A 23,280-nucleotide genomic window follows, 5' to 3' on the forward strand; every position below is an offset into this window, starting at 1 on the left:
GTGCAAAGACAGCAAAGAAAACAAGGCACGTCCACGTGCATTCTCCAAATATGAAAACTTTTAAGTATGAATACTGTACCAAATGTAATATTTGCTTGGGCTTGCTGGCTCTTCAGTTAAAAACAGTGCCACATGTTGAACTAATACAATACAACTTTATTAATCCGGAAGGCAACAAACAGGACGCAGGCGTGCACTGACGAACAATAACAACAATAAAAGAGCTGTTCAGTTGCATGAAGTTAAAAGTGCAGTTGCTTTTGAATCAACACAACTAATGGGGTATGATGCTGCGTTCCACTCTACCTCAGAACTCGAACCCTTGAAGTCGGGGTAGGGATTTTTTTTGTGCAATTTCCGACTCGGAGGTCGTAATTCCGAGTTCCGAGATCCTACTGGAACGATAAACCCGAGTTCCGAGGTAAACTGGAATGCAGCATTAGTTCCCCCTTACATTTTGATATGCTTTATTCCAGAGAGAAGATGTGAAGTGAAGATGTATTCCACCCCAGGTACACACAAGTATTTAATGTGGCACATCCATCCCACTATCACAACTTAAAAGGCTTAATGTCACAATGTGAGCAGGCCTCCCAGACTGTGCAGGACAACAACAACAACAGGAACAGGAAAACAGAAAATGACACTAACTGCAGTAGTGGCTGGATGTCTATGGGGCCTCGTGTGAAAGTGCACCCCTGACGAAACAATGTCCCCAAAAGCTCAACCTCCACCCAGACACCCAGCAGCCACATGTTGAAGACACAGAGCCAACACACACAGGAGGTGTAGCGGCAGTAACACGGGGGCAGTGTGTGGAAGAGCTGCCCCCTGACTTCTGGTTTTTAATGTGCCGTCTTTGTTATAAACACTGGACGTGTTTTGTAGCGATATCATTCACACCACCACCCTCCTGCTAATGGTGATTAGCCTAGCCACTGCTGCTAGTAAGCTAGCTAGCTAGCTAGCAAACGTTTGCTCGGGTAATTTCTTCTTCCCACCCCCGCCATCTTGGGGCCGCAGCCGTTGTTTTTGAAATGGCTAGAAACGACCACTGCGTGTGCACTTGTTTGTTTCCCCCCTGTAATGTGTCAGCTATGCGGCGTGGCGACAGCTACGTGCGCCCGTGGAGAAGAGAGGGGAGGAAACAAGCTAGCAAAGTTAGCCGCTACATGCTAACACGGCGGGCTGACGCACGACCCCAAACTCTCGCCGCCGTAGTTCACCGGGGGATGGGACCGACGAGGGGTTGAGTCGCTGGACACCTAAACGTTTCTGTCAACTCGCTGCTGCTGCTACTCCTCACCATAAAGTGCATTTTATCCTCTTCCGGGTTTTCATTGTTGTACTTTTTTTTAGCACAAACAGGTAGCAGAGGTGTGTTAGGTTTGTTTACCTCGACCTCTTTACTACTACAAGTTTACAAAACGGCTGCCTGTAACATTCAAAGTGCCCCCCCACGTGTCGATTATATATATATAAAAACATACATATATGTAATGTGCAACAACGACAACAAGGTTTCAACAGTCGACACCGTGTGTACACATGCTCCCACCAACCCCGGTGACACCGCCGATTTCAGCCCGGGTGGAGATACACTCAAGACACTTCAGGGCCATAATATCACACGTTACATGAACACAACCAGGTTCTTTTCTCTCTTTGCTCTATAGCGAAATGATCAACGTCAATGACGAGCAGCTTCAAAGTTGTGTGTGTGTGTGTGTGTGTGTGTGTGTGGGGAGAGAGAGAGAGATGTGGGGCTTGTGTGTGTACCGGGGCAGCCCGGGAGGCGTCGGCAGGTCTGTTGCACTTATTTCCAGGTGCGATATGCAACTAATCACAGCAGATATCGGGGGAGAGGGAGAGAGGGAGAGGTGCCTGCAACTGTGGCATACCTTTAACAGCAAGGCCTTCGTTCTGGCGCCATCTTCTTGAAGCCTGTGAAATCCAAACAGTGAACTGCAAGTAGAGGACAGACAAAACACACACACACACACGGTTCCGTGTTACTTGAGGGCGGCATTTCAACATGTGTTGTTTTCAAACTGCGTGGAGCTACAGAGAAAAAGACCGGGGGAGACGGTGAGAGTGTCCACGGCGCAGCCGCCCTCACCTGTCAGCCGCGACCAAGCGCTCCCTCTCCCGCGCCGTGAGCTTCGGAAAGTCCTCTTCGATTTCGGTCGCTTTTCCCGACGCCATTTTCTCCTCGTCATTACCAGCAACGCCGAGACTCCGGGCAGCAGCAGAGGCGGCGGCGGTGAGCGACACTCCGCACGATTTCATCGGGGGCGAAAGCACCGGTGGAAGGAAGCGACGTCGGGCACGAGCGACCGGAGCGAGTCCGGCGAAAACGCAGTAAGGACGGGGAGGTGCTGCACAGCTCTCCAGCACTCAGACGGGGCGTCGCGTATATAAATTCTTGCCAAATCCTCAAGGAAATGATCCCTTCAAATTACCGTCCACACGCTCCATTGTACTTCGAACCGCGGCGCGGGTTCCGGAGCCGGCTCATGCGTGAAGGCGCCGCAGCGTCGGGACGCGGGAGTTGAGTGTTATTGGATAAAATCGCAAACTTCCCCGAAGCAGCGGCTCAAAGTTGTTGTAATTGTGTCACAGGAGGCGAAACGCACGCCGACACCGTCGACACGCCCCTCCGCTCCGCCGCGACCAATCGGCGGCCGGGGTCCGCCGTCACGTGGAGACTGTCTTCCAGTTGATGTGTTTACGCACACGCGCGCGAACACGCGCACGCACACATCCCGGCGGGGCTCCGAAAAAAAGGCCCCGCCCCCTCGTGGTCCCGTGATTGGTTTCTGGCGCTATATTATGATTACGTAACTGTGTTTTAGGGGCAGCCCATTGGTCGAAACAGCTGTCATTTATTTTCTGTGTGATATTTGTTGCAACGTTGCACAAATACAGTACTTTTATTTTATTTATATAGATAGATGTGTTAGTGCCTCAGTAAATACACATTTGTCAGCTCATCTTTGTCATTGGTCTGTTATGCTCTTTTACATATTATTTGATTTTTAATTGTATCATTCCAATGTGCACAAAACTTCTTCCATGAAACTAGTATTGTAATATTATCAAACACTTTATGCACATTCTGTTACAGGAAGGCTGAGTAATGATTTCATTGTTAATCTGCTGGAGATTGAAACTTTGATTGGCAAAGGATCTTTTTTATTTAATCTTAAGGATGAAGTGACAGTCACTTTCTACACCTGCTGTAAACACTTTAAACAAATCATTTCTGTTAATAATTCTTCACACATATTTTTTTCAACACAAATACAAAGCTAAATCAAAGCTATGGAATTTACCTCAAAGTTCCGCATGACATACTATTTGTAATGTTTCCAAGTATTTATGACAAACTTATTGAGTTTTTAAATTAAAGAAAATGTCTCCACGTTATATCCTGCTTTGGTTCAGTGAAGTCAAAAGCCCAAATATCCACAGATCATCAACTCAGAGTATGAAGGAAAATTGACAAAATAGATCAGCAACAGCAACATGGATTTATCATATTTATTGAAGGTAATTCATTCTTTCAACTACTTCAGAATTCCCTTTACCCTTTAGTTTTGATTTGATGCCTTTTCCTCCTTTTTGTGACAGCGTCACCACAGAGCAGCCTCCACCTCACAGACAGAATTTCCTGATTTGAGGTACATTTACCTCAGTTATAAACATTTGTGACGACAACCCCTTCTGCGTGGTTCACCGTGCTGCTGCTGTTGCTTCCTGTCTCACAGGGCTGCAGACCAATTAGGGAGCTTCGTCAGCAGCGTGGGGCCACACCTGGGCCCAGTGAGTCCCCCCCTCCTGTAATAATAATAATAGTAATTAATTTCATTTATAAAGGACTTTTCATTGCTAAAAGCAATCTCAAAGTACTGTACATACAAGTCAGAGCAGCATCCGATCCTGAGGCTGAGCTCGTCACACATGCACATTACTCTGCAATGTGGTGTTTTAGTTTCATTGTTTTTGATTTAACAGAACTGGCCCACACTTGTGTTTTAACTGCCTTCAGAGCATTTCTGCACCACATGAGTCCACTGAAATATCCCCCATCACTTGATGGAGTAGCCAGGCTAGTGGACTCTGCCCAACTGTTTGGTCACTTTTAGAACCTTTTTTTCTTTTCTTCTTAGGGTTAGGGTTGTGGTGATAGTAGTACATGGATGTGTTTCCATGCATTCAAATCTTTTTTCACCTACATGCCTGTAACCAAAAACATATAGACAATGACCTCACAATAACATTAAATTATATTAAGTTATGTGTAATATGTATAATATATATATATTATACATATTACACATAACTTAACATTAAGTTAAGTTATGTGTAATAAGTTATGTTAAAACTTAACATTACCATATATATATATATATATATATATATATGGTAATGTTAAGTTTGTCTTGCTCTTCCTGAACATTTATTGTAAGAACTGTATGCAAACACACTAGATTTCAGATAATATAATATGATAAGTCTTTATAAATACCAAAAGAGAAGATGAATTAATATAAATATATAGTAAAATATAGCAAAAATATTCAAAAAAAACAGAAGAACAACTTTTAAAAAGCTATGCAAATTTTATACAAGAGTGCAAGTACTGCCTTGTGAGGCTACAATGTAGGTGTGTATAAATATATATATACAAGAATCAATATATTATTGTGATTATAATTATCATCACTGTATCATCACATATTTTATTCTTGATGTATTCCTGCCCGTGTCTTACTTTCTCTCTCTTTTACTTCGACCGTCAGAATTATGTAAATGACGCCGGACGTGAAGGCAACTGAGGACAGAGCAGAGCGGCTCAATCCAAAATGGCGAACATCGACAAGGGTAAGCAGCCGTAAGGGCCCGCGAGCTCACGACGCCGCCTGTCGGGACCGGGACCGGGACCGGGACCAGGGCTCGTTTGTCCCCTGAGCGTCGCTACCACACCGACACGACTCGGTCGTTAACTTTGATCCGACGTGTGTCTCAGTTTCTGCCCCCGCCGATGATCCCCCCCCCCGGTGACGTCAGACGTAGCGTCCTGTAGCTAACTTTTCTACTGTCGCTTAGCTTAACTTGTCCGCTCGTGCTAACTTGTCGTCGGGGCCGAGTCACAGATAAGGGAAGACCTCGCTAGCTGCCTCGTGTCCTGGCAGCAAACTATAACTTATAAAAAACACGTGGACCGACTCGGGTTATGTTCCAGAATGTGTGCTAACTTTTTCCAACAGTTGTGGCTCAACGACAGGTGAACCTGAAGTGGTCGTGTTGCCTTCGGGGACACTCTGCTGCAGGCAGCATCAGCATCATCATCTTCTCCTCCTCCTCCTCGGTGCTAACTGTTGAGGTTGTTGTTGTTTGTGTTGTCGATGAAGTGGAAGAGGAGATCTACGACAAGGTCGTGGACCTGACGGAGTACGCCAAACGTCAGCGATGGTGGAACCGCCTGTTCGGGAAGAACTCCGGGCCGGTGGCGGAGAAGTACTCCGTGGCCACACAGATCGCCATCGGGGGAGTGAGTGGGTGGTAAGTACTGCCCTCACTGAAATGCATTGTGCTGCCTTCAGGTGCCCCCCGAAGATGACGTCTTTCACCCCACCATAGTTTACTTTTTCTCATTCAATATCTGAATGCTTGTGATTATGTTATTTGATTCCATAGATGACCAGCAATTGATCCAAAATCAATCAATCAATTAATAAGCTTCTTGGACAGAACCATTTACGCAGGTGTTTGCTACGGTGGCCCTGAAGTCCAAAATATAACAGCAATTCCAAAAACACAACAGCTAATGACCAATCAGCTTAAAATATTAAAAAACAAATACAAATTCTGGCAAGGACATTCTGTAAAATATATTTTAAAAGCCACAACAGTGTTTTTAAAAAACAATCTAGAAAAGGCCATTTTTGTAGAAGTTGCGGTGTGAATGCTGGCGGCCAACACTAAACTGGATTGTTGGCTTGAAGAAGATATGTATGAGGAGTATGAAGAGTAGGAAAAGCGGGAATATTGTTGAATATTTTTGGAAAGTGTGACGGCTATGGAAAATGTTGAACACAACCCGGTGTGACCTAATGGAGCTGAACGTGTTGATGTTTGAATGAAGTTTCTAGGTCGATAAAAGTGGAAGGAGAAGTGGAACGAAAAAAAATCATACAGATTAATCTCCTTTTGCGTTGGGCTATTCACTGCCATTGAAACTTTCAAATGGTCTTTTCAAAGGCAGTTAACGTCATTCTTTATGATTCCGTGCTCTCTCTCAGGTGTGTAGGATATCTCTTCCAGAAGGTTGGAAAAGTTGCCGCGACATCCGTAGGAGGAGGTCTCCTGCTGTTGCAGGTATCCTTCAACCTGTTGGCAATTCATTCAAACCTCCATTCAAACCCTTTTAATAGAAAAGAAAATGTTTTTCTTACTTTGCCTCTAATCCATTTTTTCTTTTTAGATTGCTAACAACACCGGCTACATCCAGGTGGACTGGAAGAGAGTAGAGAAGGATGTGAACAAAGCTAAGAAGCAGCTTAAGAAGGGCACCAAGCAGGCGGGCCCCGAGCTCAACACGTTTGTAGATAAGGTGAGACTTAAAATCCCTCTTTATTAAATGACCAGTAGCAACATGAAGTAGAAATATCTGAACGAGATTTATCAATCTGGCATCGAACTGAAAGACGTTTTCTTTTTCCTTTTCAGTCGACAGAGTTTGTGAAGAAGAACATTGTCGTCACCAGCGGTTTCATCGGAGGCTTCCTGCTCGGCCTGGCGTCTTAGGACCTGACCAACAGGAAGCGTCTCTTTATTTCTCTCTGTACGTTGAACCGAAAGGATTAAAGTATAATTCATAACTGGATGGGTTTTTAAAAAATGTTTTGACATCAAGCAACCTCCTACAGCTTAGCTTTGTGTGTCTACATAAGCTGCACATTATATTGACTTATGTCCATCGTGAAAAACTCCACTTTAATGGCCAAATAATGAGACATATGGAAAATGAATTTTAGATGTTATTTATTCTTTTTTTTACCAAGCTGATATTGTACCACAAGGAAACATTACATCACGGCAAATCCTGTTTCCATGCACCATGAAAACTAAGTGCAAGTAAATTCACCTTCTCGTGCCCAAAAGAATCTTCTTCTTCTCTCGATGCTGGTGTTCACACTTCATAATCAATCATCCTCAGGCTAAAACTTTTGTTCTTCAAGTGCTGGTAGATTGTTATGCCTTTTGGGTTATGTTAGCCTCCCTGCATCTTTTTTTTTAATAATGTTTTTGGTTTAGCCATATACTTGTTGTTTTGTGTTGTGAAAGCTGCGGTTGGTCTTCGATGTGTGTTCGATGAACACATAAGAAATAAAATGTAAAAAAATATATTTCATTGTTTCACATGTATTCTGTCGCAGTGCACATCTGGCAATTTTAAAGAATGAAAGTATTAGCATTTGTATATATCTAAAACGTGTTACTGAGTTGTTAGTTATTTTTTTGTTGATTAACATCTCATATTTGATAATATTTCAGTAATACTTAGTAATAGTATTTAATAACTTTGTGTTTTAATGTAATTCTCACTTTGTACTGGCCCCTTCCGTCTTGTGCGTTGCCCCCCAACAAACTGTTTCCATGGCAACCAGTGACAGCAGTAACAGTTGAAGCCCTGGCAGCAGCAGCAGCAGCAGGTGAGTGAGTTGTTTCTAAATACATTAATCTGTAGCGACTGGTGGGTCATTTCACTGAGGAGGCAGATATGTTACATGACTGTACACAAATGGATATTGCAGTATGATCTCTTGGCACCTCCATTGTTGGCGTTTCGCTTAACTATCTTTAACGTTGTGCTGCCTTCAGGAACAAGTTGGAATTTCGAGAATGTCACGTCAAGTGCTTTGTTGTCGGAAGGAATTAAAATAAATGGCTACAGCAACAGCTAATACTTCATGCACTTTTAAACAATTGAAGAATTATACACCCACTACTGAATCCGTCCTCTTCTCCGCCATGTTGAATGGTTCGGTCACCCCCAACTCGGTAACAAAACGATGCTGCCTTCATGTGGTATCGGAATTATTGTTAATTATATGAGTTGCCAACTTGGAAATTGTGCATGAGCGGCCCTCTCAAGTCGTAATTACCAGTGGGGGAAAGTCTAAGATAATTTGTAATACCTGAGTTTCGGAGTTGGGACGACCAGGACAATGGATCATGGTGCGTAATTCTTTATTTTTTATCAGTGTAACAGGTATTAGCTGTTCTTTGTGTACATACATTTTAATCTGTAATTTATGTGGACATTAATTGATATAGACCAACTTTATGTATCGTTATATCCAATTGACTACAGTCTGCTTGCAGGTGCAAAGTTATTACGTCAGCCATTTTGCCATTTTTTCCAATTCGTTCCAACAACAAAGCTCCTGAACGTGACATTTTCATAATTCCAACTTCACACAAGTGGGGAGTAGAACCTTTAGACTAGCATTATCCCCCCCCCTCCTAACTACGAATTGAGGGGGCGTTCATGTGCAATTTCCAAGTCGGCGACACATATTTATCATAATCCCGATACTACCTGAAGGCAGCGTTAGCGTGGCTACACAACATAGCTGCTCAGTTCAGCAGTAGCCATCAGCTATCGGCTCTGTGATTGGTCGAAAAGTTGGACCCGGCTAGCCTCACAACTCTGATTGGTCATTTATTCGGCAGGCGACGCCGTTTGAAGCCTCGTTGGATCCCGATAGGTGCGCGGCGCCTCTGATGTCCTCATTGATCTCACGGTGACGTCAGCCACGACAGGAGTCGGGAGCACACCCCGCGAGAACTTCACCCGAACATTACAATACTCTCACAATCTCTCACTTGAGTGGCGTTTTATTATTCATTATCATCACATATCTCTTTATCCCCCCCCCCCTTTGATTTTCAGAGGTTTTCGTCGAGCTGGACTGAAATGAATCGACCTGTCGCGTCAACCACCGCCATGGCGTTACCGTTTCTACCGGGAAACTCCCGCAACAAACACGTACGTTTTTCTCTGTTTTAATATTTATATTTCACACGAGTTGTTTTTGATGTTAGCCTCGGTCAGAGTCGGAGCTAACGCTAGCTAAGCTAACATCACAGAGCTAAATGAGTGTGTGTGGGAGTTCGTGCTACTAGCTAACATGGACTCAACAGATGAAGCGGAAGTGACCAAATATAATTAGAAAAGTAAAATTTAGGAAATCAACACGTTAGGTTTTTGTTAAGCTCTAACAAGTTTAATGAGCTTTATAAAACAGTAATAATAAAAATGTCTTTTGAGGAATACATTATTTAATAAAAAAAATGTTTTTCAACCACTCAGCATTCAAAATAAGTTTGTTTTTTTATTCTTTGCTGAATAATTTATGCATTAAAAATATACTTATTATAATAAATTGTATGTTTGTGTAGACACAAGCGAGAGCCCGACCGATTTAGATTTTTTGGTCTCGATATCAATACTAGGGAGTACAAGATATCTGATATGTTAAAATATATGTATGTTTGTACAATAATCTGTTAATCTGTTAATGATTCCTAAGATGTCATTATCAAACCTTCTGACAAAGAAATATAAGTGAAGGTTGATATTTTTTCGTTCCACCATAAACTTGGTAATAAATAAACTATAAATAAAAACACAAATCAAGTACAATAGTACTTGAATTATAGAAAATAAATATGATTAATGTTATGTAAAATGTAAATATAAATTAACTTTTTTTGTTTATTCTGTACAATAAAATATCTCATATCCATTATCTATTTGTCCAGTAAAGTTGTAAAGTCAGAATGTACACGTGTCCAAAATAAACAGGAAGTGTTAAAAGCCAAACATCCATCAATGTTTAAGATGTTTCTTCAAAGTAAACAAAGATGATGAAGAGTTTCTAAGATTGACTTTCACAATAATGCACCTCCGAGATAATCACTCTTGCTTTTCTCTCCGTCTGCGCTTCAGCTCGGGAAGGAGAAGTTCCACAAGTCCCATCATTTCGACGTCCCCAACGGAGTCTCGATGCTGGCGGCGTCGGAGAGGCCGGGCATTGGTGGAGAGCTGCTCGTCGGCCAGAAGATTCGACCGAAATATTCCGTCTACCCGGAAGGACGAGGCGGCGGTGTACCGTTGTGGGTCGCCTTCGACAAACAGGTGACGTGTTTTGGAATGGATCAGTTTAACATCCACAGTTACCAGCATGTTACCAACGGTGCCCTAGTAATATAATTTGATTATCACTATTGAAAATCCATAATCAATAATTTGATTTTTTTTTTGTTTTTGTCTCCCCCGCCAGGTTTTGTGTTTTGAGGCGTTCTTCGATGAGGCCGTGCCCGGGGCCCGGGATGAGAAGTTCAGAATCAGAAAATGTAACATCTACTTCTACCTGGAAGACGACACCATACAGGTGGTGGAGCCACAGTTCAAGAACAGCGGCCTCATTCAAGGTGAAAAACGATGATCCACATTGTTTGTGATATAAAAGGAAATTAAACAGACAGTACGCTGCACTGAGATACAGATTAATCTCACCGCTGTGTCTTTTTTCTTCTTTGTGGCAGGAACGCTCATTCGTCGCCACCGCGTCCCACTGCCGCCCCCGAACGGCGACCAGTTCTACAACATTTTCCATTTCAACATTAACCAGCAGTTGGTGATGTACTCTCGCACGTTCACCGTGACCAGCTGTGACCCATACACCAGGGGGTTCCTCACGAAACTCGGCGTGCGCCTAAACGACTCCACTGCCGTGCCCGACGACCCCTACAGCATCCTCCGGGAACAGGTACAGGACGCGTCACAGTCACAGCCGATGTGTTTCAGAGTCAGATTTTTTTTATTTTCGTAAGGAATGCTCAATTAAAAAAAAATATCAAAGCAGAATCAAGCTTTACAAAAAGTTAACACAACATCACAGACTTTTTAGAGCTGCAACACTTCATCTTTTAACTATTTGGATAAGCGATTAATCGGTTCAAGTAGTTTTTATTGGAAAAAAAGTTCTCTGATTTCAGCTTCTTAAATATGAATATGTTCTGGTTTCTTCGCTCCTCTGTGACATTAAACTAAATATCTTTGGTGTGTGGACAAAACAAAACATCATCTTGGAGTTTTGGGAAACACGATCAAAATGTTTTCACCATTTTGTGACATTTTATGGACCAAACAACATCATCGATTAATCAAGAAGAATCAACAGATAAATTGATAATGAAAATAACCGTTAGTTGCAGCCCTAATACCATACGTTTCACTTTTTTGATCATAACAAAGTTTTTTGCCTAAACTCTTTTTTAAATCTTAGTTGTTTTGGGGAAGTGTTAAATACTTAAGTCTATTAATCATCAACAGTACACTCCTTTCACTGTAAATCAGTGTATTAATTCAAATAGTTGATGAACAGTTTCTATCTATATTATATTTATGATTTATAGAGAATATAAAAAAGAGGCCAGTTTGTATTTTGAATTTTCTTTTAAATCAAGAAAATAATTTAACCAAATAATCTTTTTAACACTAATGATGCCTTATTTCAAAACCACTCACAATCCTCCCCTGAAGAAAATATATATCTTTTTCATTTTACTTTTATTGGTACTTATTTTTTTTAATCGTTTTTCATGTATTTTTTTACTTAAAAAATGTTTCTCCTCTTGTTCTGAGTGTAAAAAAAAAAAATTTTCTTTGACTAAACATTTCTTGTGCGTCTCGTGTGTGATCTCCTCATTTCCTTCATCCAGATCGACAAACGCATGGATCCACTTCGGCCGTACGAGCGTCAAGACACGCTCAAACAGTTCCTGGACCTGGACGGCCAAGTGCTGCGCTTCTACTGCTTCTGGGACGACACGGGGAGCATGTTCGGCGACCCGCGGGACCTCATCATGCTCTACTACCTGGCCGACGACACCCTGGAGCTGCGGGAGGTGTTCGCCCCGAACTCGGGCCGAGACGTCGTGGCCAAGTTCCTGCACCGCGGCAAACTTCCCAAGGTGGGAGGCACCGCGACTGGAAGACGGGAAGAGAAAGGGAAATGTGTATAAGTTTTCAGGGGCAGTGAGGAATGTTTAAGGAGTAGAAGGTTGTGTTTCACAGATCGTCTCATACGTCGTACATTTGCAGACGGTTGTTCCAGAATCTCTCTCTGGTTGGACAATTCCTCTTCATCTCTCTCTCGCTCTGCAACTTCCTTCACGGCGAATTGGTTCCCTCTGACAGGACCTGGCTGCAGCAGCCAGACTCCCTCAAGCATTTTGGCTTCTCCTCCAGTTACCCACAGAGGCCTAATTCATCCTGAAAGACAGCCAGGCCTCAATCGTGTGCGTGTGCGTGCGCGTGCGTGCGTGCGTGTGTGTGTTTCTCCAGTCCAGTAGTTCTGCTTGATCCGATGCCTTTTCAGTAAATGTCAGGCCCTAAAGCTTGATCCACCATCCAATGGGAAACCACCACGTTCCTTTAAACACTGATCACTTCTTCACCGCCTCGGATGTGATTTAATCGTCTTTGTGACTCCGGCCGTTTGTTTTTATGTCTGTGTGCAGAACGCTCCGGCCCCGATGAAGCAGCCCGGACAGACCACCGACCGCACGGTGCTCAACGTGTTCAACTCGGAAAGTCACGGACAACGCTACATCTTGGACAGGCTCAAAGTACGACCCCCGTCATCTCAACGACTTTGGCGATATTAATTACATGTTATTTGAGTTTGGTTCCTCACTCATGTCTCTCCCTCTTTCTGTCAGATTGCCGACGGCCACGAGGAGTTCTATAAGGACGTTGATCTGACGTTGGGTGGGCAGCTGAACGTGTTCGGCAGGAAACTTCTCATCGCCGACTGCGACGACTTCACCAAAGACTACTACCGCTCCAAACACGGCATAGGTGACCACCAGTGCTGCGTTGTCGATTATTCATCTTTTCTTTTTTTTTTTTTTTTAATATTGCTCAGGAAAAGGTTTTGGACTGTTTCTTTTAAAAAACATTAGTTCATCATACTGTCAACAGAATAAAGAAATATATATTTAGGCCAAGGACAGAAAAATGGAGGAAAAGTAAATAGAAAAAAAGAAAGACTGTCCATAGACACTGATCTCTTAAATTATGATGCGTACATTCACACCCGCTTCTTCTTCTCCTGCAGCAGTTTGACTTTTCTCTTCAGCTGCTTTCAGACATGAACCCTCCACAAAATGTCCAGAAAAATTGGGTCCCGACCTTTTTTCCCCCAGAGTTTGCCGGTCGCAGCAGGAGATTGTCTCCGGGTCAGAAGCGTTTACAACAGCAGGGGGGAAAACTACTTCAGCCGATTAATCGATTATCAAAATAGTTGGCGATTAATTTAGTAGTCGATTACTAATCGATTTACTGTTGCAGCTCTACTTAATTCACACACACAGTTGTGAAATCCTCAGTCATCTGTTGCTCGTCCCTGCATCGCATCACTTTGAACACTTGGGGGCAGTAAGAGCAAGAGAACAAACCTGGTTCCTGAGGCCAATGGTGCAGGAGGCTTTTGTTATTCTGTACATTGTCTAATATTCTGGTTCTCTCCGTGTGCCTGTGTCCGATGGATATAAGAACCACTATAATAGTCCAGCACCACCGTCCAGCCCTGGTGGTGTTTTTCCCCCCTGCAGGAGGAACCTGAGCAGCTCCTGGATGTGTCCGTCACCCGGCGCAGGCATTAGTCACAGTGGTAAACCAGGCAGAGCCCCCCGGTGACGGGCCACAGTGATGGAGGGTCCCGTCTGACTCTGAGCGGTCAGAGGTCAGACCCAAGCGGCTGCCGTGGCACCGCATGGATGAATTACCTGCCGCCCTCCGACCCCCCTGGTTTCCTTCTTCTTTCTAAATGTTTTCTTTCTCCTTCCTCCTCAGAGGACTTCAACCCGATCAAGTACAAATCTCCCGCCGTCCCGAAGCCCGCGAGGCTCGTGCCCCCCTACAACGGCTTCGGCTCCGAGGAGGACTCGCTCAGCTTCTGCTGGGGCCTGCTGCCCAAGCGCCCACAGAAAGACTTCCGCAAGTTCATGGAGAAAGACAGGTCGGATGAGACATTTAACTGTGATATACAGTGTGTGTGTATTAGTGTTAGATCCCAACTCTGATTTTTTTTTAACGTACCACTAGATGCGGCCTCGACAGTAATGTGCTGATTTTCCGAGCGGCGTTGGTGAGCAACGATCCGGTCGACAGAGAGCGGGTGTTCTTCATCTCCTTCTACCTCAGTGACGACACCATCAGCGTGCTGGAACGCCCGCAGAGGAACTCAGGTGGGAAGATGTAAATTGAAAGTTTTAGAAATAGTGAATTTTAAATGTGGTCCAGCCCCAAGTCAGGTGTAAAAAAAAAAAAAAAGTAGAAAAAGAAGTAAGAAGAAAAAAGGCGAAATGAAGAACGCCTCTCTCGCAATTTGTGCTGCAGGTGTCATCGGTGGAAAGTTCCTGGAGCGCGGCCGCGTGAGGAAGCCCGACCAGGAGCTGTACAAGAGCGACCCGTCCGAGTACTTCGTAGCCCAGGACCTGTACGTGGGCGCCTCCCTCTGCATCAACAGCCACCACTTCAGGCTGCTGGACACCGACGAATACACCTTCAGCTACATGGAGACGCACGCCGACGAGGTGAGAAGGGAGAGTCCGTCTCCCGTCTGCGGTTCTAACTTTTCAAACCATCGCCTGTTGGCTGTGTGTTGTATCGGAGGTGTTTTGCTACATGTGATTATGTTTGTGTTTTGCTCGATCGTCTAAAGTTCCCCAAAGCCGACGTGGCCAACATCCTCAACAAACTACGTGCCGTTCCGGAGGAGAAACGGAGCGAGATCCGGAAGTTTCTGACTCTTAGTGACCCCGGCAGCAACGGCTTCATCCCCTACGAGTCGTTCAGGTACAGTGACAGTAACAGACTATCATAGTTCCGCCTGTCCAGGAGGATCAGAGTCTCAGTCGGAGGAAGAGGGAGAAATTCTGTACATGATCTGCGTGTCTTTGCGCCGCAGGAGCCTGCTGACGGGCCTGGACTGCGGCCTGTCGGAGCACGAGGTGCTGGTGGTGGGCCGACGCTTCAGCGAGCGCATGACGCCCGAGGCCGACGTGGGCCTGAAGCTGGCCGTGGCCCAGGACCTCCTGCGGAAGAAGCACTTCATAGCCTTCACCGACATGGTCAAGGCCTGCGTGCACAGCGACCGGCACAGGTAGGCGACACGCACACACACACACACACACACACACACACACACACACACACACACACACACACACACAGATACACACACACACACACACACACACACACACACACAGATGTTGGCTCCAGACAATATACTGTTGCAAAAGGAACACACACACACACACACACACACACACACACACACACACACACACACACTAGGGCCGATAGCGTCACAACAAGACATCAATCGTGCAGCCAGTGGCCCCATATCTCAGAGCAACGATTAGTTCCAGCAGTGTGAAAGTGGAGCATTGGAACCAGATGAACCCTGAAGACCTGTATGGTATGAGGACACACACACACACGGTTTGCCTCTGTGAGTTTGTCTGTCGTCTGTGTTTTCAAATGTTTTCACTACCCAGACTTTTGAAATGGCTTTAAAAAGGGACAATCTCAAAATGGACGGTCGACAGTGTGGCCCGAGGTCGAGCTGGCGTCATCCTTGTGTAATGGCCGCCACGTTGTGACACCGTCGGTTAGCGTCATCAACGTCCCTGTAATGACGAAGGTGTGACAGGAATCAGCCCCTGGACCCGTCTGGCATTACTGAGGAAAAACAACTGAGGACAAGAATCCTCTGTTTCACACACACACACACACACACATTGTCTTCATACAAATTCCGACTGAGAAGTGAGTTTTCTATAAATAATATATCAATATAAAAAGTGCTTTTATAAGATATAAACGAAGGTCGGCTCACGCTGCCGATGACATGTTTCCTCTCATGTGTTGCACATGTCATCACCGACTAATGATGAGAACCTGCTCCGTGTTTATGAAGCTATAGAATATCCTGAAGTGTGGATTGTTTTCAGTTTGTAGTAGATTCCAGCCTCCGGGGAGCCTCATTAAAATACCTCACGCAAACACACAAGCCGTCGTACAACGGCTTTTTATTTTTTTAGGGTTCAAACCCCGACGGGGGGTAGAACCCTTTTGTGTTTGTGTTGGGCCATATAAATCATTTTTATTCTCGTTCCGTATTCCGTAATTATTCAAATCGGCCACATGGTGGCACTTTAATTAAGGCCCAAAAAACTGATTTTGGGCCTTAATTACAGCGCAACGTGCACAAGGTGACAACATTTTGTAACAACATCTTGCGCTAATTAGCAAAAAACTGAAAAACAGTTATATGAATAAAACTTTTCACATTTTCATTCCTATTAACACCAAATTTGGAATGTCGCCTTAAAGTATTAAGATACAAATTTCTATTACAAATGAGCAAGATTGGTCAAAAAGACATACTAGCCTAAATTTTTACAATTTCATCTTATGTTTGATGCCCGTGTGTCTGCTTGTCCTTGCGTCTCCAGAACGGGCCGTCTCTCCACCAAAGAGACGAGGACCATCTGCAAGGGGTCCCGACTTCCGCTGCCCGACGACCTGCTTGAAGATCTGCTCAGCAAGTAAGAGCCCACTACTCACCCCAAGGAACGTTTCAAGGCTGCCGCCGCCGCGTGTGCAGAGCCAAATGAGTGATTTGTTTTTCACTTGATTGTAAATTATAGCCCAGAGTCTTTGGCCAGAAATGATTCTCTGAGTGTGTTTTTGGCCTGGACCTCGTTTATGTACCTGTTTCTAATTTGGACGCGTGCTTGTCTGAAGGTTTGCAGATGGGGACGAGATGGACTACGATGCCTTCCTCGCTGGTATCAACTGGGTGGAGCACCCTGCTCCCCCCATAATGGCAGACGACGGCATAAAGGTAAGACAGTGTAGAGCTCATACCCCCGCCAAGACCCAACAGTCTTTCCTTTTCTAAGTAACGTGTTTGCCAAAGTCAGATCTAAACAGAAACAGGTGATCAGGAGAGAGATGCACCGTGGCAGGACACCAGAGACAGAATGAGACTGGAGGGGATCTGTCTGTCTGTCTGTCTGTCTGTCTGTCTGTCTCTGTGTGTGTGTGTGTGTGTGTGTGTGTGTGTGTGTGTGTGTGTGTGTGTGTGTGTGTGTGTGTGTGTGTGTGTGTGTGTGTGTGTGTGTGTGTGTGTGTGTGTGTGTGTGTGTGTGTGTGTGTGTGTGTGTGTGTGTGTGTGTGTGTGTGTGTGTGTGAACGCAGTACTTACTCACGCCCTGATTATGGTTTTCCAGCTGCTCTTTTCCTCGTCGGGTTCTAAGCCCAAACTAGTCGCTCAGTCTCTGCTCAACTACTCTTCCCTCCTTTCAAAGATCCAAGGTAACCCTTTTCTTTCTGTCTTTCTGTCTTTCCTTCTTTCTTTCTTTTCTTTGCTTTGGCTCTTCCCTCATCTCATTCCCCCTCCGCTCTCTCTCTCTCCCTGTCAGACTGCTACAGTTCACGAGGACTTTGAGAAGCACTGTGATCTGACAGTAGATGAGGAGGTGGACGTGTTTGGCAGGAGCCCTCTCATCGCTGATTGTGAATACTCGGACATGACCTTGTACCTCTCACTCTTTGTCACTTTCTTACCCTCCCTCCTTCTATATTACTTGCTGTACATCATTTTTGCTTCCTCTCTCTCTCTCCCTTGGTTGCTGTGCATTTATCGGTCTTGTGAATGTCAAGCTTCTAATAAACTATACATTTGGCCCTGAGTTCTAAAAATAAATTTTTCCGTGTTTTCTGTTTGAACGCATCCGTGCCAACGAGTGTCGTCTCCCATTTTGGTGAAGTACAACCAGACAGACTCTCGACCCGTTAAGTCTCTGCGACATCTCTCCTCAGGATTGGGAATAGCGAAGTTTCATAGATGCACACGTTCATTTCTTCAATACCGTTAGCGGCAAATTAATATCTGTCTGTTGCAATATATGCACGCGCAGATCATATTCCAAATTAAAGACCCAGTGTGTAATTTTTTTAATTTTCACTTCATGGTGGCACACCGCTGATCCCATTTGTTCAACGGGAACGCAACGTATTCTGGACCGTTAAGTTCAACAACCATATTCAACACGACATGGAGACTCACACGGAGGTCGGGTCCACCTCACTTTATTTAACTCACATATGAACACATAGTTTTGGACAATATATTCAAGTTCTTCTAAATATTTCGTCAGCTTCATCAAGGAGACGCAACAACAATATTAAAATCATGAAGGGAAGGCAACAATTAGCAGAACTAATGTTTCCACTGATGTCACGTTTTTTGGTGATATAAGATACTTTTCGGCCAATCAGTATTGACTGTGCACATGTCCATGAAGCACCTGTTGTCTCAACCAATGGGAGTAAACTGGGAGGCTCACATCTAACGAGCTACGAGGAGCGAACTGACTTGAATAACAAGAGGAGTTGAATATGAAGTTGGAACAACTGACAGATTTATTGCAGCACAAATCTTGATATATGTAGAGCTCAACAGTGAAGCGTCCTTACGACTTACCACGAGCTACAAGGTTGTGAAACGATGGTAAGCCACAAGTCTGTTTGAAATCCACCTTGTTTTAAGAAAAACGTCCTTCGTTCGCGATGTCATTGAGAAGCACTACACTACCCACAATCCTAAAGTGTAACATCGAACTCACTGATTGGTGGAGCTCGCTGTTACCATCGAAACGTTTACTACACACCACAATATAAACACCATAGGGATGATGATTGGAAGTCTTTGCAAAGGCATTAGCAATGGTTTATGGGACGAGTAGTTCCTTCACTCTTAAAATAATTACGTACACAGTCTTGTACCTTTGCTCCGAATTAATTGTTCTATGGTGACGATTCATCTCGTGGTTCATTTTCTTGGTTCCAGGCTTTAAACTCTTCATATCAGGATTTTATGAAACATCAATGCAGTGAATGGATGAATGAATGGATGAATGGGAAATTCCCTTCCGGAACTGCAGCCATTCAAAAGGTGGGGTGGTCACTGTTGAGCTCTAAGTATCCCTGTATTCATCTGATGAATCCTTCTCCATTGAAGAACCTTTTCTTGAACTCTTCTAGCTTTCTGTCTTTCCAGGGCCTCGGTGTCTTTCGCCATCGCCCGTTTCAGTTCTTGCGCAGTATTTTCAATTTCTCGTATCGCAGAGAAATTGACGAGTCTATCACTCAACTCTTTCTCGACTTCGTCGAGCTCTTGTTCCAGGGATTTGTGTTGTTTGCTTACCGAGTCTTTGTCGTGGTCCAGTACCTTAAGTTCTTGCACAACATTTTGGACTTTTCGTTGCAAGTCTTCACACTTTGACGCCGTTGCGTTGTAGTTGTGTTCGAAGACCTGAAGGTCTCTCTCCAGAGCCGTGTGGCGGTTCCTCATCGACTCGTTTTCCTGCTCCATCGCGTAGTGTTTGCACTGAAGCTCCTCTAGTTCTCGCGCAATGCTTTTGGTTTCCTGTTGCAAGTCCTCGTACTGTTTTGCGATCGTGTCCCGCAGAACTTGGCCCGTCGGCCCGTCGGCCTCCTGAATGGTTTCACGCAGAGCCTCGTTTTGTGGTCTTTCATCGTCAGCTCGTAGCCTCATCTCGTGAAGGGTCTTTTCCAAATCTCTGTTTTGTTGTTCCAAAGACGCGTTTTCTTGTTTCAGAATCATGTTGTGGTTTTTCAAGTCTTTAAGATCCGTCTTCCCCTCGGTTTCTGCGTATTTGCTCTGGTTCAACATAATCTCCACCTCTGCGTTACGTTCCCGAAGGCCCTTCACGTCTTTGCACGTCCCCTTATTTTGCGTTCGCAGGGCGTCAACTCGTTCTTCGAGAGCCTTGTTTTTAGCTCGGGGCGCGGCGTTTTCCGGCCGGAGGACACATTTCTTCCTGTTTCTGGGTCGCTCGATGTCCCTCCGAAAACCTTCGATGATTTTCTTGAGGTCGTGGATTTCTTTGGTCTGGCTACTGAACCTTTTAAACATTACCTTTTCAACCATCCCAGCCGTGAGACCACCGGCCTCACATTGGTCCGTCATCATGTCCCGCAGAACTCGGCTCGTCGGCTCGTCGGCTTCCTGAACGGTGTGTCGTCTTTCATTTTCACTCTGTAGCCTCATCATGTGAATGGTCTTTTCCAAATCCATATTTTCTTCTTCCAAAGACATGTTTCCTCGTTTCAGAGTGATGTAGTGGTTCTTCAAGTCTCTCATGTTGCTGTTCAGCTGCTGAAGGTCTCTCTTACACTTGGTTTCTGCACATTTGCTCTTGTTCAACTTAATCTTGAGCTGTGTGTTTTCAGCCTGAAGCACGGCGAGCTCTGGATGGAGAACATCTCTTTTCGTTTTTCTGGAGCGCTCGATGTCTTTCCGAAGACATTTGATGATTTTCTTGAGGTCGTTGATTTCTTCTCTTTGATCGTGGAGTTTCTCGCACAGGACCCGACTGTAGAGCTGCAACAGTGAATCGATTAGTAATCAACTACTAAATTAACTCCAACTTTTTTTAAATAATGGATTAATCGGCTCGAGTAATTTTTCAGAAAAAAAAGTCATAATTCTTCTTATTTCAGCTTCTTCAATATGAATATTTTCTGGTTTCTTTGCTCCTCTGTGACACTAAACTGAATATCTTTGGTGTGTTGGAAAAACACAACATCATCTTGGGGTTTGGGAAACACGATCAACATTTTATGGTCCAAACAGCTACGATAATAATCGATAATGAAAATAATTGTTGGTTGCAGGCCTACCTGGTTGTCTTGGTGGACGAGGATTACATCTTCATCCATCACAGCCATGAGGTCGTCGGACGGCTCCGGCTTAATAAATTCAAAAAATCTCTTCATTCTCTTTGCTCTCTGTCAGTATGAAATGCCTGCTGGGCTATGTCAGCATTTCACTCCCTGTCTTTGCTCTTGAAAAACCAAACCAAACCACATCCCCTTTATCAAGTACTTAGATGATCACGATCATCGTTCCCTTACATAATAAAGGCATCAAAGAAAATGCTGCAGCAATTTGAATAACCACGTTCCGCTGCACAGCGAAGCAGATCAAAGTGCAGTGGGTGACATCACGCAAGTCAATGCTGATTGGCGGAAAAGAAGCGATGTCACCCACTGTACCGCGATTTGCTTCGCTGTGCAGCCAATCCACATTCAGTGATTTCGCAAAATTCACGTCAGTCGCTCGAGTTGAAATATTTGAACTTGAGCGAAATATTTGGGCGACGCGATAGTCGATTAGCGTTGAGATCCTCCCTCCGTCACTGTCGTCAGACGTCCAGACATCGTATCATGAATGGAGGATACAACTACTGTAACTGTGTGTGTGCAGCGTGTTTGCGTGTTTGTTCTGAGGAGGATTGTGGCAGAAAGAGAAAGGACGAACGCGCAAATATCTGCGTTATTCGCACGAATAAGCACAAATGTACCAGCAACCAAACTCGCACCATAACATTATTGGCAACACTGAACAAGTTGCAACAATAAATCGATTAGTAATCGACTATACTGAATTCGTCGCCAACTATTATGATGGTCGGTTTAAGTAGTTTTCATGAAAAAATTAGTGAATTGGTTTCTTGAACTGAATCTCTTCGCTGTGGGGACCAAAGAGACCCGTCATCTTGGAGTTCAGGAAACACGATCAACATTTTATGGACCAAACAACGAATCGATTAATGTTGAAAGTAAACGACAGACTGACCGATGATGAAAGTAATCGTCAGCTGCAGCCGGAGCCGTGATGTCGTCAGAGACGTGTGTGTTGTGACTGTGTGCATCTCTTGTCGCCTCCAGGGCGACGTGAACGCGAGGTTCGACGCCCCCGGGGTCGCGGTGAATGACATCGACTGCTCCGCTCTGCTGGCCGACGTCTTCAGCGTTCCCTCCGACGTCGTCGGGGACTCGGCAGCTTCCACGTAGACGTAGACGCGCGTCGGGAGGTGAAACCATTTACACGACCCAGAAAAGCTCTGAGGACACAGATCAATCAATCAGACTTTATTTATACTGCACTTTTCATACAAACAAAATGTAACAAACTTATTTTGATGTCCTGTTTTGTTTCTGATGATGATGATAGTTTTTTTTTATTAGCTTCCGTTGTGTGTTTGTTTGTTTGTCAGCAGGATTACGCAAAAACTCCTGAATGGATTTCCACAAGACGCAGTGGAAGGACGGGACACGGGCAGATTGTGGATAAAGGGGCAGATCCAGGAATTTTTCACAGATTTCCAATGGAATAATTCATGGATCTTGATGGGGGGGGGACAAAATCCGGCACATTCAGGGGACTGATATCTTGAGAGCGTGTGCAGTGTGGTGCGGCTCGTTTGGATCTTAAGGACTGTCGCGCTTTAGCCGAGGTGTGAGAGGCTTTCCACTTCTTTTATATTAAAATTCAACACTCAGAGGAGAAAGTCGGGGGCATTAAGGGAGCGTCAGAGCTTAAATCTACCAGCAGCGACGGCCTCATTACGAGTGTGTGTGTGTGTCAGTGTTAAGACTATAAAAAGGCACAGGTTGTTCAGGTTGAGGCGCCACTGTAATCAGAGCCTGCGTTGCAAATTCTGGTCCGGGGGGATAAGTCAAACATTAGGTAATCAACCGCCCAATCCCCTCATACATACATACATGCACCCCCTCCCTCCCTGCCGCCTCTGCCCCTTCGCTCCGAGCACAGGAACGGTGCATTACGTCACCCCGGGCATTATCGGGTCCTCTCGCTCTACTTTCACACATACTAAAATATTAGCTCCTCCGGTCACCCGACCGCCAAAACGCCAAAACGGTGACGTCGGTGCGGTCACCCTCTGAGGCTGGATGTGAGATTGTGAGGACAATGAGGGAGGGACGCCGCCCCCCCCCCCCCGTCCTCCGCTCCCTCTCTCTTTGTGAGTCTGTCTGTCTCTTCACACCCACGCATCCCGTTTTCTGCCCTGTCATTCTCAGTGGCACGGCAACGGCAAACTGCAGTCGCGTCATTGGTCTGTGAAATATGGCTGTTGTACGCTGCACATCCTCTATCACTTCGTCATTTAGGCTACAGCTGCAACAGTTAATTGATTTTTATCGACTGCTAAATTAATCGGCAACTACTTTGATAATCGATTCAAGGAGTTTTTATGGAAAAATCTGTCAAGATTCTCTGATTTCAG

At 44.7% G+C, this 23,280-nt stretch overlaps 3 protein-coding genes and 1 long non-coding RNA gene across 10 annotated transcripts in view; 2 read left to right on the forward strand and 2 right to left on the reverse strand.

Annotated features, from left to right (window-relative positions):
• The window catches only part of kdm6a (lysine (K)-specific demethylase 6A), a 26,726-nt gene extending 24,437 nt beyond the window's left edge, over window positions 1-2,289 (reverse strand). The window contains exons 1-2 of one of the 2 annotated variants that reach the window (XM_035604310.2): window positions 2,120-2,289; window positions 1,902-1,965 (exon numbers count right to left, since the gene is read on the reverse strand). In XM_035604310.2, the coding sequence (XP_035460203.2) occupies window positions 1,902-1,965; window positions 2,120-2,289 (234 nt within the window). Of the gene's footprint in view, window positions 1-1,306; window positions 1,326-1,901; window positions 1,966-2,119 lie in introns of those variants that run through there. The other variant, XM_035604311.2, reaches the window with a different exon arrangement.
• Window positions 2,240-7,415, forward strand: fundc1 (FUN14 domain containing 1). Of its 2 annotated transcripts, XM_035604324.2 has the most exons (6): window positions 2,240-2,361; window positions 4,806-4,887; window positions 5,418-5,568; window positions 6,309-6,384; window positions 6,491-6,619; window positions 6,736-7,415. In XM_035604324.2, the coding sequence occupies exons 2-6, from the start codon at window positions 4,869-4,871 to the stop codon at window positions 6,811-6,813; spliced, it is 453 nt and encodes a 150-aa protein (XP_035460217.1). In that variant the 5' UTR covers window positions 2,240-2,361; window positions 4,806-4,868; the 3' UTR covers window positions 6,814-7,415. The 2 variants fall into 2 exon arrangements, with proteins under 2 accessions (XP_035460217.1, XP_035460218.1); XM_035604325.2 differs by lacking the exon at window positions 4,806-4,887 and having other exon boundaries at window positions 2,341-2,361.
• On the reverse strand, window positions 3,530-5,051 carry LOC118282839. Its single transcript, XR_004784353.2, has 2 exons — window positions 4,778-5,051; window positions 3,530-3,840 (listed from the first exon to the last, which is right to left on the reverse strand). It is a non-coding gene; the product is annotated as an uncharacterized LOC118282839 (long non-coding RNA).
• Window positions 7,416-7,668: 253 nt separating the features above from the next.
• On the forward strand, window positions 7,669-22,312 carry efhc2 (EF-hand domain (C-terminal) containing 2). Of its 5 annotated transcripts, none has more exons than XM_035604315.2 (16): window positions 7,669-7,721; window positions 8,966-9,061; window positions 10,025-10,213; window positions 10,359-10,509; window positions 10,624-10,847; window positions 11,803-12,054; window positions 12,604-12,711; window positions 12,805-12,943; window positions 13,940-14,105; window positions 14,192-14,334; window positions 14,486-14,682; window positions 14,811-14,944; window positions 15,057-15,251; window positions 16,612-16,704; window positions 16,904-17,003; window positions 17,584-17,863. In XM_035604315.2, the coding sequence occupies exons 2-16, from the start codon at window positions 8,990-8,992 to the stop codon at window positions 17,851-17,853; spliced, it is 2,433 nt and encodes an 810-aa protein (XP_035460208.2). In that variant the 5' UTR covers window positions 7,669-7,721; window positions 8,966-8,989; the 3' UTR covers window positions 17,854-17,863. The 5 variants fall into 5 exon arrangements, with proteins under 5 accessions (XP_035460208.2, XP_047193380.1, XP_035460209.2 ...); XM_047337424.1 differs by having other exon boundaries at window positions 7,691-7,715; window positions 8,963-9,061; XM_035604316.2 differs by lacking the exon at window positions 7,669-7,721 and adding an exon at window positions 8,798-8,816.
• The last annotated feature ends 968 nt before the right edge of the window (window positions 22,313-23,280 follow it).

This window comes from Scophthalmus maximus, chromosome 14 (genome assembly GCF_022379125.1).
Source record: "Scophthalmus maximus strain ysfricsl-2021 chromosome 14, ASM2237912v1, whole genome shotgun sequence".
Classification (NCBI taxonomy): domain Eukaryota; kingdom Metazoa; phylum Chordata; class Actinopteri; order Pleuronectiformes; family Scophthalmidae; genus Scophthalmus; species Scophthalmus maximus.